The 17,695-nt window shown below is 45.7% G+C and overlaps 1 protein-coding gene across 1 annotated transcript in view; it reads left to right on the forward strand.

Annotated features, from left to right (window-relative positions):
- The window catches only part of CAMK4 (calcium/calmodulin dependent protein kinase IV), a 273,926-nt gene that overhangs the window by 242,617 nt on the left and 13,614 nt on the right, over positions 1 to 17,695 (forward strand). Inside the window, exon 8 of the mRNA XM_069592674.1 lies at positions 10,319 to 10,394. Coding sequence (XP_069448775.1) covers positions 10,319 to 10,394 — 76 coding nt within the window. The remainder of the gene's footprint in view (positions 1 to 10,318; positions 10,395 to 17,695) is intronic.

The raw sequence follows: 17,695 nt of genomic DNA on the forward strand, positions 1-17,695 counted from the left end.
CGAGTGAAACTGGTGACGAGCCAGGAGTGGTGAGCAGGGGTGTTGCTGACCTTGGTGTTGACCTTGCAGAGCACAGGGGCTCAGAGGTGTTTGGGAAGTTTTAAACTTAGAGGAGAACGAGTCTCTCAGGGCCTTTGTATTTTCTGATACAGACCTAAAGAAAGGGTGTTCTGTGGAACTTTAGTCTTTTTTCATTTAATTTTTACTGAGTTCTTATTATGCACTGGGCGCTGTTCTAGGCGCTGGAGACACAGCAGTGAAAAAATTATTTAAGGAAGGTAAATTCTAGTGGGAGAAGACAAACAATAGACAGAATACATGTGTAAACTATATAAAAAGAGAATTTCTGTGGAAGAACCTAGAGTTGGGGAAGAGGACAGGAATTGCTGGGAGCCTGAGTTAATGTTTAAACAGGGTAAACTGTGAAGGCTTCACGGGAGAGGAGATCACAACCTTGGAGGAGGGCAGGGAGAGAGCCCGTGGTATAGACACCTGGGAAAGAACATTACAGGGGCAGGGACTGAGCGCACCAGCCCCGAGGAAGAGCATGCCGGCCTGCGAGGAGGCGGCTGGCGGGCGTGTAACTGCAGGGGACAGGGGGCCTGAGGCTGGAGAACCGCGCGGGAGGACACAGCCGCCCTCCCTGGGGCAGAACACCTTCCGAGCAGCAGGCGCGGGGCTGCTGGCCGTGGGGTGCTGTGAGACATCCCGGCGGATGTGTCTGAGGTTCAGAAGCCAGGGCGTGGCTGCTGGTACCAGTGTGTAGATGCTACTTAAAGTCACGAGACTGTCCAGCATCTCCTGAGCAGAAAAGGAAGTGATCCCACTGACGCCCAGGCAGCATCGCCTTCAGGAGGCCAGAGAGGAGAAGAGACCGCGTTACCATTCAAATGGTCGAACAGCAGACACTCCACAGTGCAGAGCTAGGAATGAATAGCTGTATAAGACACCGGTCTGGGGCTCAGTGCACAAAACCGTGTTCCAGCACCTAGAGCTGTCAGCAGCTAAGGCGCTCATACAAGCAGCCACCTCCCTCGCGTGGGAGATGGTCCCAGACCCGCCTACGCGTCCCGCAGGGTCAGCGCCTTGACAGGGATAAAGCGAGAGCCCTGCACACGTCCTCATCACCCGTACGGTATTAAGTGGTATTCCCGCAGAATCCCTGTATGCATTCTGTATTTGTCAACTAAGTTGCGAAACGAGCACTTAACCAAGTATATTTTAACCTGAGATGGCTGATAAAATGGAGTCTAAAGAGATTGTCTCCAACGTCACCCCTCACTTCTCCTGCTCCCTTTAGTTTAGAGACAGTCTTTTTAAAATACATTGTAGTTGGAGGACAGTTGCATTACAGTGTTGCTTTGGTTTCTGCCGCGCATCAGCGTGCATGGGCCGTGGGTGTGCAGGGTCCCCACCCACCCCCGGGTTCGCGCCGAGGCACGTGGGCAGCGGGGCCCCTCCGGCTCTGCTTACCTGGCGGTGTGTATGTTCCCGCTCCCCTGTCTCCTTTCATGCCACCATCCCCCTCCCCTCTCGGCGTCCGCGGGTCTGGCCTCTGTGTCCGCCTCACAGACGGTCTTCTAATGCACTGGGAATCCCTCACTTCTTGGCCTCAGTATCGCAGGTCCTTCTCTGCGCCCTCTTCCTCATAACTGTGAGAGACCACTTCCAGAAAGAACCAGCCGCGCCCACGAATCGCCTGCTGTGAGGGTTCGGCTCTATAATTGCCTATGTGAGGGCGGAGCAATGGGAGGAAAGGGGTCAGAGAGCTGAGTGACGCGTGTGGGTAGGGACGCGCTTAAAATGCACCATTCGGGCCCGCAACACCCACAGGATGTTCCATTTTAGAGTGTTTGCTACAGAAAGGGTAATCATAAAATAAACAGTAAACGTTTCAAAAAGAATTATTGCTGCTAATTATCAGTGAGGTGTATAGTTCCTTTAGAGAAAAGCACAATATTTGCCAACGTAGCACATGAGACAGTTTGAATGCTAAATCCATCACTTGATATCTGCATCGTCATATAAAAAAGAGATTCTTATATCATGTTACTATTAGGATGAGATAATTAATTCTATGGTGTATTTATTTATACTCTGCCTTTTCCCACAAAAATGGAAAGATGGCTTTCCAATAGTTGGCACTCCTTTGCTGTCCCTCAGCCAGCACCCATCACAGCTCTAAAGTGGCCAGGAGATTTGGTATGGTCAAGATTTGGAACCAATAGTGATTACTCCAGGATGGGAGAACTCAAGGGAAGCACAGAAAAGTGACTTTCATAGAAATGAAAGTTTCACAGGGTGATGAAGATAAGTCGTGTTTCTTTTGTCTGCTTCTGAAAGCACTAGGTGTTCTAGGATATTTGATTTTCTCTTCAGGGTATCATTTAAAAAGCAAAAAAGTGAAGTGAGAAAAATAAACAGGCTCTTTCTTCACCCATTTATAAGATTTATACAAAAAGAAATGTCATATGATTCGTGTGGCAAGGAAGACTTCTTCAACAGCTGAAATGAAGAACAGTGAGAGTTGTATTGACTGATGTTTGAAGTGTAAAAGAGCCAAGGAAAATAGAAAGGATGCATTAGAACATAAAGAGCCTATCGCTTATGTCTCAAAACATCCTTCAGACCTTTTTTCTTGCTCTACACTGCCAAGTGGTAAATAGCTCGAGTGTCCGAGGCTCCGAACGCCCCCTCGCTTGTTCTCAGCCTTCCGCAGCAAGGCGTGTATAGAAGTGACAGTGTTCTGAGGTTCACTGCAGTAAACGGGCACGGCTGCTCCCAGCCAGAGGCAATCCCCCTGCCCCCAACCCCAGAAGCCTTTCGGCTGTCTTGCAGTCTGATCCGGTCCATACCTTTGTCACAGCATTCAGCATACTGCGCTCACACATTACCTGTCTTCTCTACTGTCAAAGCAAACACTGCCCTTGACAAAGTTGAAAAGGTTGTTCCTGATTCTTGCCAAATATGAGACCCCGTAACAGAGAACCACACACGGTTCTGATGCTCAGAAAAGCCTGCCGTGGGCACCATAGGAGCTGGTAAGCTCTGTGAGCCTATAGGAGGCGCCTTGGAGGCACCTCCTCGGGGGTCCTCCTGGCTAAGCTGGGAAGCGGGAAGGAGCAGAGAAGGTCCAAACAGGCTCTCTGGCTTCTGGCAGATAAACCCTTTCCCTCCTCCTGCTCGATGCCCAGGGGCGGTGCTTAGAGGAGTTTCTAGGTGCTGAGGGTGCCGTGGGTTTCTATGGCCCAGGAGTCTCTGAATTCAAGATCAGCCTCTGCACTGCGAGCCCCACTGTGTCTGTCTGTCCACTGTACTTCTATTAAGTCAGATTCGGGCTTTAAGGTGAAAATAAATCTTTTCTATTTTTTAACTGCAGTATAATTGATGGACAGTATTGCATTAGTTTCAGGTGTACAACATGGTGATTAAGAATGTCTATATATCATACTCCATTCATAGTTATTAGAAACCTTCGGCTGTATTTCCTATACATGCAAGGAGAATGGTTGAAAGGAAAATGTAGGAGAGAATTCAAACACAAATGAGCAACAACAACAAAGCTCTGATGCAGTGGAGCCCATAGTGGCCCTAATCTGCCTGCGGGCACCCTGGGGCTGACCCCTCCCTTCCCAAGTCCCAGCTCCTCCCTGCCGCGCAGTCTCATCGCCTTTGCTTTCATCAGGGAGCCCTCTTCAGTGTTTCCTCAGCCACTACCTCTCTCCCTTTGCCTGGTTCAGTTCAGTTCAGTTCAGTCACTCAGTCGTGTCCGACTCTTTGTGACCCCATGAATCGCAGCACACCAGGCCTCCCTGTCCATCACCAACTCCCGCAGTTCACTCAGACTCATGTCCATTGAGTCAGTGATGCCATCCAGCCATCTCATCCTCTGTCGTCCCCTTCTCCTCCTGCCCCCAATCCCTCCCAGCATCAAAGTCTTTTCCAATGAGTTAACTCTTCCCATGAGGTGGCCAAAGCACTGGAGTTAGCATCATTCCTTCTGAAGAAATCCCAGGGCTGATCTCCTTCAGAATGGACTGGTTGGATCTCCTTGCAGTCCAAGGGACTCTCAAGAGTCTTCTCCAACACAGTTCAAAAGCACCAATTCTTCAGCACTCAGCCTTCTTCATAGTCCAACTCTAACATCCATACATGACTACTGGAAAAACCATAGCCTTGACTAGACGGACTTTGTTGGCAAAGTAATGTCTCTGCTTTTAAATATGCTATCTAGGTTGGTCATAACTTTTCTTCCAAGGAGTAAGTGTCTTTTAATTTCATGGCTGCAGTCACCATCTGCAGTGATTTTGGAGCCCAAAAAAATAAAGTCTGACACTGTTTCCCCATCTATTTGCCACGAAGTGATGCCATCATCAGATGCCAGATGCCATCATCTTCGTTTTCTGAATGTTGAGCTTTAAGCCAACTTTTTCACTCTCCTCTTTCACTTTCATCAAGAGGCTTTTTAGCTCCTCTTCTCTTTTTGCCATCAGGGTGGTGTCATCTGCATATCTGAGGTGATTGATATTTCTCCCGGCAATCTTGATTCCAGCCTGTGCTTCTCCCAGCCCAGTGTTTCTCATGATGTACTCTGCATAGAAGTTAAACAAGCAGGGTGACAATATACAGCCTTGACGTACTCCTTTTCCTATTTGGAACCAGTCTGTTGTTCCATGTCCAGTTCGAACTGTTGCTTCCTGACCTGCATACAGATTTCTCAAGAGGCAGGTCAGGTGGTCTGGTATTCCCATCTCTTTCAGAATTTCCCACAGTTTATTGTGATCCACAGAGTCAAAGGCTTTGGCATAGTCAATAAAGCAGAAATAGATGTTTTTCTGGAAATCTCTTGCTTTTTCCATGATCCAGCGGATGTTGGCAATTTGATCTCTGGTTCCTCTTCCTTTTCTAAAACCAGCTTGAACATAAAGGATTTCACGGTTCACATATTGCTGAGGCCTGGCTTGGAGAATTTTGAGCATTACTTTGCTAGCGTGTGAGATGAGTGCAATTGTGCAGTAGTTTGAGCATTCTTTGGCATTGCCTTTCTTTGGAATTGGAATGAAAACGGACCTTTTCCAGTCCTGTGGACACTGCTGAGTTTTCCAAATGTGCTGGCATATTGAGTGCAGCACTTTCACAGCATCATCTTCCAGGATTTGAAATAGCTCTACTGGAATTCCATCAGCTCCACTAGCTTTGTTCGTAGTGATCCTTCCTAAGGCCCACTTGACTTCACATTCCAGGATGTCTGGCTCTAGATGAGTGATCACACCATCATCATTATCCGGGTCGTGAAGATCTTTTTTGTGCAGTTCTTCTGTGTATTCTTGCCATCTCTTCTTAATATCTTCTGCCTCTGTTAGGTCCATACCATTTCTGTCCTTTATCGAGCCCATCTTTGCATGAAATGTTCCCTTGGTATCTCTAATTTTCTTGAAGAGATCTCTAGTCTTTCCCATTCTGTTGTTTTCCTCTATTTCTTTGCATTGATCGCTGAAGAAGGCTTTCTTATCTCTTCTTGCCATTCTTTGGAACTCTGCATTCAGATGCTTATATCTTTCCGTTTCTCCTTGGCTTTTCTCTTCTCTTCTTTTCACAGCTATTTGTAAGGCTTCCCCAGACAGCCATTTTGCTTTTTTGCATTTCTTTTCCATGGGGATGGTCTTGATCCCTGTCTCCTGTAAATTGTCACGAACCTCATTCCACAGTTCATCAGGTACTCTTATCTATCAGACCTAGGCCCTTAAATCTATTTCTCACTTCCACTGTATAATCATAAGGGATTTGATTTAGGTCATACCTGAATGGTCTAGTGGTTTTCCCTGCTTTCTTCAGTTTCAGTCTGAATTTGGTAATAAGGAGTTCATGATCTGAGCCACAGTCAGCTCCTGGTCTTGTTTTTGTTGAGTGTATAGAGCTTCTCCATCTTTGGCTGCAAAGAATATAATCAATCTGATTTTGGTGTTGACCATCTGGTGATGTCCATGTGTAGAGTCTTCTCTTGTGTTGTTGGAAGAGGGTTTTTGCTGTGACCAGTGCATTTTCTTGGCAAAACTCTATTAGTCTTTGCTTCATTCTGCATTCCAAGGCCAAATTTGCCCGTTACTCCAGGTGTTTCTTGACTTCCTACTTTTGCATTCCAGTCCCCTATAATGAAAAGGACATCTTTTTTGGGTGTTAGTTCTAAAAGGTCTTGCAGGTCTTCATAGAACTGTTCGACGTCAGCTTCTTCACCATTACTAGTTGGTGCATAGACTTGGATTACTGTGATATTGAATGGTTTCTCTAGATCCTTCACATCTGTTTAAATTTCACTTTCTCTGAATACCTTTCTTGATCTTTCTGACCAGGTCACCCACCCCTCTGTTATAGACACTCCCTCCAAGCACTCTATGTTTCTTCGTGTGTTTTTTTTTTCTGTGGTAGTGGAGACTTGTTCTCTGTGACGCCCCGTCATTCCCCAGCACTACCCACAGCACTTGTCACACGGCATGTGCTTAACAAATGCAGTTCATCATCAGTTGAATGAGTGAGTGAAGAAACCTGTTGATTTCCTTCGCCTGGTCTCCCTTGGATTGAGCTTTCTCAAAAACAGTTAACAGTTTGAAAAAGCCTTCCAATAAAGAATACCTCTCTGTGGTTTTAACTCCGTAGGTAGGAAGGGATCAGGCTCATCTAGGGCACCAACAAAATGAAGGTCCAACAAAATGAAGGTTCAGTCAGTTCAGTTCAGTTCAGTCGCTCAGTTGCATCTGACTCTTTGTGACCATCACCAATTCATGGAGTTTACCCAAACTCATGTCCATTGAGTTGGTGATGCTATCCAACTGTCTTATCCTCTGTCATCCCCTTCTCCTCCTGCCTTCAATCATTCCCAGAATCAGGGTCTTTTCAAATGAGGATTCAAATGAGCTCTTCGCATCAGGTGGCCAAAGGATTGGAGTTTCAGCTTCAACATCAGTCCTTCCAATGGATATTCAGGACTGATTTCCTTTAGGATGGACTGGTTGGATCTCCTTGCAGTCCAAGGGACTTGCAAGAGTCTTCTCCAACATCACAGTTCAAAAACATCAATTCTTCGGCACTCAGCTCTCTTTATAGTCCAACTCTCTCATCCATACATGACTACTGGAAAAATCATAGCTTTGGCTAGACAGACCTTTGTTGGCAAAGTGATGTCTCTGCTTTTTAATACACTGTCTAGGTTGGTCATACCTTTTCTTCCAAGGAGTAAGCGTCTTTTAATTTCATGGCTACAGTCACCATCTGCAGTGATTTTGGAGCCCCCCCCCCCACAAAAAGTTACAGTCAGTCATCCAAATTATCCCTCTATTTTTCTCTTAGGGCTTTAGGAGAAGGAAAACCTAGCATCAGTCAATATATCACAGGCTATACCTAATCTTGCTTATTTTAGAACCATTTCCAGTTACACTGATTTTATTTACTAAAATGAATGAATTCCAATCTTTATATGTACCTTCAGTCTCTAGATATTAGACTGTCAGGTGTCCTGGGAGTTCTGTAGCATTTAGTGTTTAATGAGCAATAACGTGAATGATGGTAACTTTAGGAAGTAGCAGAAAACTTGACTCTACTTAGAAGACAGCCAGGAAAATCAATGAATGATTATTAACTATTTCTGAAAAAAAATTCTAAATCATTTAAAATACATGTTAAAAAAAAAACTATAGTACACCTTGAATGTTTTTATTCCCCTGCCCCTGCATTTTGCTTGTTTACTTGTTTGTTTGTTTTGATAATGAGATAAGAAAATATATTAAGGACATCCAGGAGTGTCTGTATGAATAGCATTAAAAGATGGAGTGGTTGATACCTTTTCTTGAACTGAATTGGAAGTAGTCAATTTCTGACTCTTAAGAAAATCATAAATATGTAGAATTACCCTCCAGGACATGTGATACGTAGGAGACTTGAAACACTGATGTGCCAGAGACTGAAGTTTTTTCTAGAAAAGCTTTTGGCGCTTGGAAAGGGTTCGCATAGATTACAATAATGTGTTCTGCTGGCTCTGAAGTCACAGTCCTATTAACTAGTGATCAAAAATATTTAAAGGTTACTGTGTATTAATATCTAGTTGTGTCTAGGTATTTAGGCTGATTTCATCCAAATTTTATATTATGATAGTGAATATAATAAATCCATTTTAAAATTTCTTTTTAAGAGAAATTTATTATGGAGGACAAACACATTCTATATTCCATTTGTCTCAGTCAACCTCACTGTGGGAAGTCTAGCTTTTCATCCCACCAGTTTACTCATCTTGCAGCATAATGCCTTACAAGGAAATAAGTTGCCTCTGGGAAGTAAGGTTGCACCCAGTGATGGGAAGGGAGGTCAAATATTGCCACATCGGGTAAAACCAACTAAAACCCTGTAACATGGTTTCAAAAAGGACTTAGTTTCATAGTATTCACTTCCTTTGGGTCCCTTGACTTGGGAGCTACAAGGATCAAAGTCAGGGGAAGCCCCGGACCTTTAAGACAGCCCGCTGGCCTCCGCAGGCGCCTCCTCATGCAGGCTGGGTGAGGACCACCCCGGAGCTGGGGGTGGGTGCCCGCAGGCGGCAGGCTCAGTGGCTCGCCAGGGGGGGTCCTGAAGCAGGCGCACAGGGGGAGCACCCGTCCTCTTTTCTTGCCTGGACTCTCAACAACTCTTCCTTCACTTGGATGACAGCATATGAAACCTGGAAATTAGCTAGTGCAGTTCATTTACTGGAGGTAAAAACCAAGACCCAGAAAATATGAGACTCTCAGCATCTCATGTGTGTGTTTAAATGTCAGTAAGGGATTGCTGATGCTTCCCTGGTGTGGGACTTGCCCTGGGGAGGGTACGTGGCTCTGACTGTGCCAGATGTGTGCGCCTTCGGCCCCCAGCGGAGGTGGCCCTTCTGAAAGCTGCAGCCTCACCGCAGGCCCCTAAGCCCGACGCTGAGCAAGGCGTTTGCGAGTGGGAGGTCAGTGCAGAGGCCCTTGGGCCCCAGAAAGACGGTCTGTGGGGTCCAGATGGCTCTGGGGATGCACGCGAGCCTGGCTGAGAGGGTGGTCCTGGCTTTGAGCGCGCATTTTTCTTAATTATGTTAATTAAGTCTAAAAAGGAAACTGTTCTAGGAATAGACCCCCGTGGAGCCCGGATCCCGATCCTCAAAGCCTGTGTCCCGCTGAACTGCCGCGCGGAGCGTGAGGACGCAGGCCCATTCCACATGCCCTTCACCTGTGACAGTTTCCACAGGAGGGAGGGTATCCGGAGAGAAGAAAACGGAGCGGGAGGACGTCAGAGGGAGGCCGCGGTGTCCTCTCTGTAACTCGGGGTCCCCTGAGGACAGCTTAGGGGCTCGCCTTGGCGTGTCCTCCAGTCCTGACATCCCCAGGCCGCGTGGACGCGGCTCCGGCTCGCCGCTGCCCCGCCCCGAGGGAAGGAGTGCGGAGCCCTGACCCCGGGCCGCCCTCGGGGAGCACTCAGCACTCCGCTTCCTCCCCGGGGGGCCCCGCGGACCCCCGCAGCGCGTCTCTTCAGAGGAGAAAAGGGCTGCTCTGGGCTGTAGACCTGCGCCCTGCTTCGGCAGAGAGAGCAGAGCTCTCCCTGCTCCGTTTCTTGCGTAATTAGTGGGCCAGCAAGCCACCTCCAGGCCTGGGGGCAAGCCGTGGACCCAGTCAGCCTCCGTCTCACAGCTGGGTCTGCGCTGGGGGCCGCCGCGGGGCGGAGAAGACCTGCGTGTCAGGCCGGAGCAGCGGCCTGGCTGCGTGCAGGGAAGCCCTCTCTCCGCCCTTCATCCCGAGGCGCGGACCGCCGCGCTCTGCTGCGCGGGTGCTTCTCAGCGCGGAGACCTGCGCCGGCTCTTGTCCGCCCTCCAGCGGTGGACTGTCCAGGCCTGTCACCGTCCGCCCTGCCCCTGCCCTACACGCGGTCACAAACACACGCTCACGGAGACCTCGGGCCTCAGGCGGCCTGACTGTGCCTCTTGCCTCTTCTATGCTGAACTTTCATTTCTTTTGTTTCTGTGTGCAAAGCTCCCTTTGTAGTACAGGTACAGCTATCTGATTTGAAAAGTATCATGATGTTCTGATGTAGAATATTAAAGTTAGTAAGTTTACTTTTATGTACCCCAAACACAGAATATAATCTTTTCCACTAAAATTGTCATAAGAATTTGTAGCCTCATACTTCGGTTTGAGGAGAGAAGATTGGTTCTAAACCTGTTCTGAAGTTCCTGTTGATGAACTCATTTCTTCTCCATTGCTTGTTACTAAAATGTGAATACTGAATTTAAACTCTAATACAGTTTTCACTTTTTCTGCAGCACCTGAAATCCTTAGAGGCTGCGCCTATGGACCCGAGGTGGACATGTGGTCTGTGGGGATAATCACCTACATCTTGTAAGTGAATAGAAGCGATCTCTCAGCACACTGTTTCCTTTGCTATAGTGTCTTCTAGTTACTTATGTGTGCACGCATGCTCAGTTGCTCAGGCCTGTCCAACTCTTTTCGACCCCATGGACTGTAGCCCACCAGGCTCCTCTGTCCATGGGATTCTCCAGGCAAGAACACTGGGTGGGTTGCCATGCCTCCTCCAGGGGATCTTCCCAACCCCGGGATCGAACCTGTGTCTCTTATGACTCCTGCTTTGTCAGGCAGTTTCTTTACCACTAGCATCACCTGGGAAGCCCAAGTACTTACAGTCCTCATGAAAAAAGCAAGATCCCTTTTAACTTTTTGTGGTTCTCTATGATGTACTACATCATGAGAAACACTGGACTGGAAGAAACACAAGCTGGAATCAAGATTGCCGGGAGAAATATCAATAACCTCAGATATGCAGATGACACCATCCTTATGGCAGAAAGTGAAGAGGAACTAAAAAGCCTCTTGATGAAAGTGAAAGGGGAGAGTGACAAAGCTGTCTTAAAGCTCAACGTTCAGGAAACTAAGATCATGGCATCTGGTCCCATCACTTCATGGGAAATAGATGGGAAAGCAGTGGAAACAGTGTCAGACTTAATTTTTGGGGGCTCCAAAATCACTGCAGATGGTGACTGCAGCCATGAAATTAAAAGACGCTTACTCCTTGGAAGGAAAGTTATGACCAACTTAGATAGAATATTGAAAAGCAGAGACATTATTTTGTCAACAAAGGTCCGTCTAGTCAAGGCTATGGTTTTTCCAGTAGTCATGTATGGATGTGAGAGTTGGACTGTGAAGAAGGCTGAGCACTGAAGAATTGATGCTTTTGAACTGTGGTGTTGGAGAAGACTCTTGAGAGTCCCTTGGACTGCAAGGAGATCCAACCAGTCCATTCTGAAGGAGATCAGCCCTGGGATTTCTTTGGAAGGAATGATGCTAAAGCTGAAGCTCCAGTACTTTGGCCACCTCATGTGAAGAGTTGACTCACTGGAAAAGACTCTGATGCTGGGAGGGATTGGGGGCAGGAGGAGAAGGGGACGACCAAGGATGAGATGGCTGCATGGCATCACGGACCTGATGGACGTGAGTCTGAGTGAACTCTGGGAGTTGGTGATGTACAAGGAGGCCTGGTGTGCTGCAGTTCATGGGGTTGCAAAGAGTCGGACATGACTGAGCGACTGAACTGAACTGAACTGATGATGTACTAAGAGTAGTTAATGAAAGAATTTTCAGAAAACGAGCAGCATGTTTTGTAGTTTTCTTGGGGTAAGAACTTCTGTCTAGGGCTTCGGTGTGTCTCATTATATTATGCGGTGTATCACAGACATGGGAACAATTCATTATTTGATGATATTAATGAGCATGAAATCACCTATTAAACTTGCTCTTGTTTTACTTATGTGCATGTCAACCAAATGATAAGAGTATTATTCCTTTTTAAGGGACAAATGGTTCTTTAACCTCTGAAGCAATCCCAAGCCTATATATGTCTTCTCAGGAATGTTTTAAAGGCATTTTGACTACTAGTTTTATTTCCTGTATGTGTTAAGTTCTCAAGGACTGCTGGGGTCCAGCCCCGGTGGATCCAGGGTAATTCAAAGGTGGGGATGGAATCGGCGTCCTAGGGAAAAACTTATTTAATTACAGATAGAGAGGGATTAGAAAATTAGCAGAGAAAAAGAGGCTGAATAACTTGGTTTACATGGAATACCAATCACCACCTACGTAGGCCGCCGGTGTCTTTCCGTTCTCCCAAAGGAGAGGAGGCACTGAGGCCTCCCCGGTCTGATCTTAGAAGCCCAGGCAAAATTAATAGGCTTGGTGAGTACCCACATACCAGATGGGAATTCGGCCAGGAAACAGTAGGAGAGAAAAAGATTCTGAATAACTTGGCTTACGTGGGATACCAATAAAATTCCAAGACAAGGAATTTGCACCATCTACGTTGGGCCACCGGTGCCACTTGAATATCGGAAGGTGCCCCTCCTTGGGCTCCTTCTCGAGTGGGCTTGAAAACCGGGGCAAGTCAGTAGACGTGGTGAGCACCCACACTCCAGATGGGAATTCAGCCAGAAAAACGGGGAGCAAGAAGGAACAACATGGGGGAATCAGTCTTTTCGGAAACTGATCCCATTTCTTTATTTTTTAGGTTTGCTTATATACCTTTTGTTTTACATAGGGATGAATACAGAGTCATGTGGGGGTCAGCAGTCCTGACCTTTATCAAAATCAGGTGCTTCACATAAATGTATAAAAAAAGGTTTTAGGGGTTTTACATCATCTTCTGGCCATGAGGCCTGCTGACATTTTGTGATCCTTTCTTTCTGATAACCAAAAAACTTATTTTTTCCAAGGGTATTTTTTCTTAAACCAGGCACCACCCTCCAAATAAAGCTGCATTCCTATAGGGTGAAGGTGTAGTGGGTTACAATCAAGAAAGGAATTTATTTAACCCAAGGTTAACATGATTAATCTTAAAGGTTAATACTTATTTCTCCTATATGCTAGTTATATTCATTATAAGGGCAGGGAATATGGAGATTTAGCAGCAAACATCAGCCCAACAAATGAAAACCCTTTACCAATGTTCCGCTTAAGATCTATTTAGTCTTAAGATAGTGATAAAGTTACATTTTTGCATAGCAAGGACACAGTGATTTATAACAAAGTACAGTGATCTATTACAAAAGAGAAAATTCATTAACTCAAAAAGTCTAGTATTGCTAACATCAAAAACTACTATAGTTCCTTTTCTATATTCCAAATACATTGATTAATATATTCCCAGGTGCCTAAGGATATGGAGGCCTGGTGGCAATCATTGACTCAACAATGAGAAAAGCCCTATACTAATGAAGACTTTCAAAATACTCCAAGCTCTCTGTGCTGTTTATGGTTAAGAGGTAGTAAACAATCATGTGCTGAGTATGGATAATCCTGTCACACAAGCTAGTCTGCCTGCAGAGAGGTTTGACCTGAGACACCCTTGTCACACCCAGGGCAGGGAATTAGCAGCAATTATTGGCACAACAAATGAAAAACCCTTCACCAATATAATTCCTAACCAACCCACTATACTGACAATTTCCAACTTCCCAAAAGAATCTGCCTTTAGTAAGTCTAAAGCATCTCATGTACCTCTCATGATTGGGAGGCTGTAAACAATCACATAAACCTGTACAGGCAGGCTAGATAACCTTCAGAGGAGTTCTTAAGTTGAAACACTCTTGTCACGCCCAGGAATTTTTATTGACTTGGAGCTGTAAGCTAACTCTTTCTCCGAGAGAGGAAATGGGGGTCAGCCCCCCGTAAAGTCAGAGGTATAGGTGAGAGCATGAAACAGTAAAGTAAGTAGACTCTGGTTTTGGGGGTAGACGCTCGGGAACAGGGGATTTCCTGAGGCTTGATCATGCCTTTGAGTATGCCGAAGCCTCCTTCCTCATGACCTTTGCCATAGGCTGAGTTCCTCACCCTGGCTCCCGGCAAAGGACGTTTAGTATAATACCCAGAACTCAGAGAAAACTTCTGAGGGGGGAGGGTGTTATCTTTCACTCTCTGGTATCTCCAGCTCCATTTCTAAGCTCCTGTCTACCAATAAACAACGAGTTTCAGTCTGCCAAAGAGATGATGGAATTGCAGACAAATATGAAGGAAATAGTCGAGAGTGATAGGAGAGTGTCTGTCGAGGAAGGTTGCCTGTGGAACAGCTGCAAAAGCAAACCTCACTGAGCTCCAAGTTCAGTTTCAGTTCAGTCGCGGAGTTGTGTCCAACTCTTTGTGACCCCATGAATCGCAGCACGCCAGGCCTCCCTTTACATCACCAACTCCTGGAGTTCACTCAGACTCATGTCCATCGAGTCCGTGATGCCATCCAACCATCTCATCCTCGGTCGTCCCCTTCTCCTCCTGCCCCCAATCCCTCCCAGCATCAGAGTCTTTTCCAATGAGTCAACTCTTCCCATGAGGTGGCCAAAGTACTGGAGCTTCAGCTTTAGCATCATTCCTTCCGAAGAAATCCCAGGGTTGATCTCCTTCAGAATGGACTGGTTGGATCTCCTTGCAGTCCAAGGGACTCTCAAGAGTCTTCTCCAACACCACAGTTCAAAAGCATCAATTCTTCAGCACTCAGCCTTCTTCACAGTCCAACTCCATACATGACCACAGGAAAAACCATAGCCTTGACTAGACGGACCTTAGTCGGCAAAGTAATGTCTCTGCTTTTGAATATGCTATCTAGGTCGGTCATAACTTTTCTTCCAAGGAGTCAGTGTCTTTTAATTTCATGGCTGCAGTCACCATCTGCAGTGATTTTGGAGCCCAAAAAAATAAAGTCTGACACTGTTTCCAATGTTTCCCCATCTTTTTGCCATGAAGTGATGGGACCAGATGCCATGATCTTCATTTTCTTAATGTTGAGCTTTAAACCAACTTTTTCACTCTCCTCTTTCACTTTCATCAAGAGGCTTTTTAGTTCCTCTTCACTTTCTGCCATCAGGGTGGTGTCATTTGCATATCTGAGGTTATTGATATTTCTCCCGGCAATCTTGATTCCAGCTTGTGTTTCTTCCAATCCAGCGTTTCTCATGATGTACTCTGCATATGAGTTAAATAAGCAGGGTGACAATATACAGCCTTGACGTACTCCTTTTCCTATTCGGAACAAGTCTGTTGTTCCATGTCCAGTTCGAACTGTTGCTTCCTGGCCTGCATACAGATTTCTCAAGAGGCAGGTCAGGTGGTCTGGTATTCCCATCTCTTTCAGAATTTTCCACAGTTTATTGTGATCCACAGAGTCAAAGGCTTTGGCATAGTCAATAAAGCAGAAATAGATGTTTTTCTGGAAATCTCTTGCTTTTCCATGATCCAGCAGATGTTGGCAATTTGATCTCTGGTTCCTCTTCCTTTTCTAAAACCAGCTTGAACATCAGGGAGTTCACAGTTCATGTATTGCTGAAGCCTGGCTTGGAGAATTTTGAGCATTACTTTGCTAGCGTGTGAGATGAGTGCAATTGTGTGGTAGTTTGAGCATTCTTTGGCATTGCCTTTCTTTGGAATTGGAATGAAAACGGACCTTTTCCAGTCCTGTGGCCACTGCTGAGTTTTCCAAATGTGCTGGCATATTGAATGCAACACTTTCACAGCATCATCTTCCAGGATTTGAAACAGCTCAACTGGAATTCCATCACCTCCACTAGCTTTGTTCATAGTGATGCTTTCTAAGACCCAATTGACTTCACATTCCAAGATGTCTGGCTCTAGATGAGTGATCACATCATCATGATTATCCGGGTCGTGAAGATTTTTTTTGTACAGTTCTTCCATGTATTCTTGCCACCTCTTCTTAATATCTTTTGCTTCTGTTAGGTCCATACCATTTCTGTCCTTTATCGAGCCCATCTTTGCATGAAATGTTCCCTTGGTATCTCTAATTTTCTTGAAGAGATCTCTATTCTTTCCCATTCTGTTGTTTTCCTCTATTTCTTTGCGTTGATCGCTGAAGAAGGCTTTCTTATCTCTTCTTGCCATTCTTTGGAACTCTGCATTCAGATGCTTATATCTTTCCTTTTCTCCTTTGCTTTTCACCTCTCTTCTTTTCACAGCTATTTGTAAGGCCCTCCTGACAGCCATTTTGCTTTTTTGCATTTCTTTTCCATGGAGATGGTCTTGATCCCTGTCTCCTGTATAGTGTCACGAACCTCATTCCATAGTTCATCAGGCACTCTATCTATCAGATCTAGGCCCTTAAATCTATTTCTCACTTCCACTGTATAATCATAAGGGATTTGATTTAGGTCATACCTGAATGGTCTAGCGGTTTTCCCTGCTTTCTTCAATTTCAGTCTGAATTTGGTAATAAGGAGTTCATGATCTGAGCCACAGTCAGCTCCTGGTCTTGTTTTTGTTGAGTATATAGAGCTTCTCCATATTTGGCTGCAAAGAATATAATCAATCTGATTTTGGTGTTGACCATCTGGTGATGTCCATGTGTAGAGTCTTCTCTTGTGTTGTTGGAAGAGGGTGTTTGCTATGACCAGTGCATTTTCTTGGCAAAATTCTATTAGTCTTTGCCTTGCTTCATTCTGCATTCCAAGGCCAAATTTGCCTGTTACTCTAAGTGTTTCTTGACTTCCTACTTTTGCATTCCAGTCCCCTATAATGAAAAGGACATCTTTTTTGGGTGTTAGTTCTAAAAGGTCTTGTAGGTCTTCATAAAACCATTCAACTTCAGCTTCTTCAGTGTTATTGGTTGGGGCATAAGACTTGGATAACTGTGATATTGAATGGTTTGCCTTGGAGACGAACAGAGATCATTCTGTCGTTTTTGAGATTGCATCCAAGTACTGCATTACGGACTCTTTTGTTGACCATGATGGCTACTCCATTTCTTCTGAGGGATTTCTGCCCGCAGTAGTAGATATAATGGTCATCTGAGGTAAATTCACCCATTCCAGTCCTTTTTAGTTTGCTGATTCCTAGAATGTCGACGTTCACCCTTGCCATCTCCTGTCTGACCACTTCCAATTTGCCTTGATTCATGGACCTGATATTCCAGGTTCCTATGCAATATTGCTCTTTATAGCATTGGACCTTGTTTCTATCACCAGTCACATCCACAGCTGGGTATTGTTTTTGCTTTGGCTCCATCCCTTCATTCTCTCTGGAGTTATTTCTCCACTGATCTCCAGTAGCATATTGGGCACCTAATGACCTGGGGAATTCCTCTGTCGGTATCCTATCATTTTGCCTTTTCATAGTGTTCATGGGGTTCTCAAGGCAAGAATACTGCAGTGGCTTGCCATTCCCTTCTCCAGTGGACCACTTATATCAAAACAAGTGGATTTGGCCGTCCGCTAGAGGGCGCTGCAGAGTCAATTGTGGTGCGTGTGTCCCGTGCACTCTGCTGTGTCCGACTCCTTGTGACCCCATGGACTGTAGCCCACCAGGCTCCTCTGTCTGTGGGGTTCTCCAGGAAAGAATACTGGAGTGAAGTTGCCCTTTCCTTCTCCAGGGGATCTTCCCAACCCAGGGATCGAACCCACATCTCTTGCGTCTCCTGCATTGACAGGTGGATTCTTTACTACTGCACCACCTGGGAAGCCCAAGTTAATTGTTGGAACCTGTATTATTCAAATCTGTAAAGAGATTTTGAAGGGTGTGAAAGAAAGTGAATTAGGCAACTCAGGCTTCTATAACAAACCACAGAGGCTGGGTGCTACAGCACTACAAACGTGGAGCCCTGGAGTCTGGAGGCCAAAGGCGCTGGTAGCTCAGATCCT

This window comes from Ovis canadensis, chromosome 5, assembly GCF_042477335.2.
Source record: "Ovis canadensis isolate MfBH-ARS-UI-01 breed Bighorn chromosome 5, ARS-UI_OviCan_v2, whole genome shotgun sequence".
NCBI classification, from domain to species: Eukaryota; Metazoa; Chordata; class Mammalia; order Artiodactyla; family Bovidae; genus Ovis; species Ovis canadensis.